Genomic DNA, 2,173 nt, shown 5'->3' on the forward strand with positions numbered 1-2,173 from the left:
AAGCCTATGACATTGCTGTGAAATCACGCACTCGAAAGGAAAAATTCAATATCAGACAAGCACTTACTGGCAACCGTAAAACAAAGTCAGATTTTTACGGGAAAAGAATATGGTTTATGGAAAGTTAATGGAGAAAGCAGATTCTTTGAGTGAATTTATCCGAAAATTAGAAAGTCAAGTAGCTGAAATTGCGATTGCAATTAAAAGAGAAACATGACGTCTTCCCGGGGGAACTGATTTAAACCCGAGATGTCAAGTCAGTGCTGTAATGTTGCGTAGCGGAAAACGTCTCGCGACGAACACAAAGAACAACACCGAAATTGGCAATTCTGCCAATACCGATAAAACCGGCAAGAGCGATTCTCAGCCTATACTTCTTGATGACCCTGACCCAAAACTTTCTCGCAAAAACGGGAAGTCTACCGCTGAAAATAATAAGGAAAAAATTGTAGACTTAGAAGTAGAAGACGATTCGGAAATTGAGGCCGAAATCGATCGACAGTATGGTACCCACGTCAATCGACCAATGAATCCTGTCGTCGATCAACATTCAGATAACCCTATCGATCGACATTCAACTCAACCCGAACCAACGATTGAAAGAGTCTATAGAACCCTACCCACTTATCCTCCCAAAACGCTGACTAAGAAAGCATTGGAAAATGCGATCTGCAAGAAAGTATTGGATAAAATTACTGTAGAGATGTCCCTTAGCGATGCTATGAAAATAGCAGCTTCGATAAAGAAGTATGTGAAGGATATGACGTCCCCAAATTATCCAACTGCGGAACAAAGCATGATGATGGTGTCAGAGGAAGTAAGTGCCATGATTCAAGGAGAAACTCCAGCTAAGAGGCCTGATCATGGCAGTTTCGTCCTAGATTGCAATATACAGAACACACGTTTTCCCTGATCACTATGTGATCTTGTCTCTAGCGTAAATCTTATGCCACACTCCGCCGCAGTAACCCTGGGATATAATGAGTTTATGTCAACTCCGATAACCCTAGTTCTAGCTGATCGGTCTATCAGGATACCTGAAGGAATCTCGGAGACATTCCCGTAAAAATTAATGATTGCTTCGTGCCTACAGATTTTGTTGTATTAAAATACAGACAGGAACCGAAAGACCCCCTCATTCTGGGTCGACCATTCCTCGCTACAGCTGGAGCGATCATTCATGTGAAAGAAGGACGAAAAAATTTGAACATCGGGGACATCTCGATGATCTTTGATATGGAAAAGGTAATCAAGCGACCCTTGATAGATGACCAAGCCTTCTATGTGGAAGAAGCCTCTGAGCTGGATAAGGAATCTTTCATAGACATGTGCTCAGACGACCCCTTAGAAAACGCTCTTACTCATATGGAAAAAGAAATCTTCAGCATAGATAATAGGACAGACGATTACGTGCAACTGATGGATGCAAGTATCGAGGTTGCGAACATCGAAGAAGATGATGACTCAGACATTATCGTCGATCGATATCTCAGAGAGGCCGTCGATCGACAACCATCTTCATTATCTAATTGGTCTAAAGACAAGGCACCAAAAGTTGAATTAAAACCCCTCCCTAGTGGTCTTAAATATGCATTTCTTTATGATCAATCCTACCCTGTTATTGTCAACGCCAATCTCACTGGAGGAGAACTTGCACTATTACTAAATAAACTACGCAAGTACAGGAAAGCAATCGGGTATTCTGTTGATGATACTCCTGGTATTTCTCCTGATCTTTGCATGCACCGTATTCATTTGGAAGACGGCGCAAAAACGTCTATAGAACAGCAAAGGAGATTAAATCTGAATCTTAAGGAAGTAGTCAAAAAGGAAATTATTAAACTCCTAGATGCTGGAGTTATCTATCCTATTTAAGATAGTAAATGGGTAAGCCCCGTACATGTTGTAGCCAAAAAAGGAGGTATTACAGTAGTGAAGAACGAAAACGATGAACTCATCCCGACTCGTATTGTCACTGGACATCGGATGTGTATCGAATATAGAAAATTAAATGCCGCTACTAGAAAAGATCACTTTCCCCTGCCCTTTATTGATCAAATGCTGGAGCGTTTCACCAATCACCAGTATTACTGTTTTCTTGATGGATATTCTGGATTGTTTCAAATTCCCATACATCCGGATGATCAAGAAAAGACAACCTTTACATGCCCCT

The 2,173-nt window shown here is 41.1% G+C and overlaps 1 protein-coding gene across 1 annotated transcript; it reads left to right on the forward strand.

Moving 5' to 3' along the window:
* Positions 1-268: 268 nt before the first annotated feature.
* On the forward strand, positions 269-1,875 carry LOC106319563. Its single transcript, XM_013757934.1, has 3 exons — positions 269-902; positions 1,011-1,062; positions 1,116-1,875. Exons 1-3 carry the CDS (start codon positions 269-271, stop codon positions 1,873-1,875), a joined length of 1,446 nt encoding a protein of 481 aa, XP_013613388.1.
* Positions 1,876-2,173: the final 298 nt, after the last annotated feature.

This window comes from Brassica oleracea, unplaced genomic scaffold, assembly GCF_000695525.1.
Source record: "Brassica oleracea var. oleracea cultivar TO1000 unplaced genomic scaffold, BOL UnpScaffold00285, whole genome shotgun sequence".
NCBI lineage: Eukaryota > Viridiplantae > Streptophyta > Magnoliopsida > Brassicales > Brassicaceae > Brassica > Brassica oleracea.

Bases quoted from the DNA above. Each gene is read 5' to 3' on its own strand.
- LOC106319563 (XM_013757934.1), top strand. From the start codon at position 269: ATGTTGCGTAGCGGAAAACGTCTCGCGACGAACACAAAGAACAACACC. The intron at 903-1,010 runs GTTTTCCCTGAT...CGATAACCCTAG, and splicing joins TTGCAATATACAGAACACAC to TTCTAGCTGATCGGTCTATC. The intron at 1,063-1,115 runs GTAAAAATTAAT...ATTAAAATACAG, and splicing joins GGAATCTCGGAGACATTCCC to ACAGGAACCGAAAGACCCCC.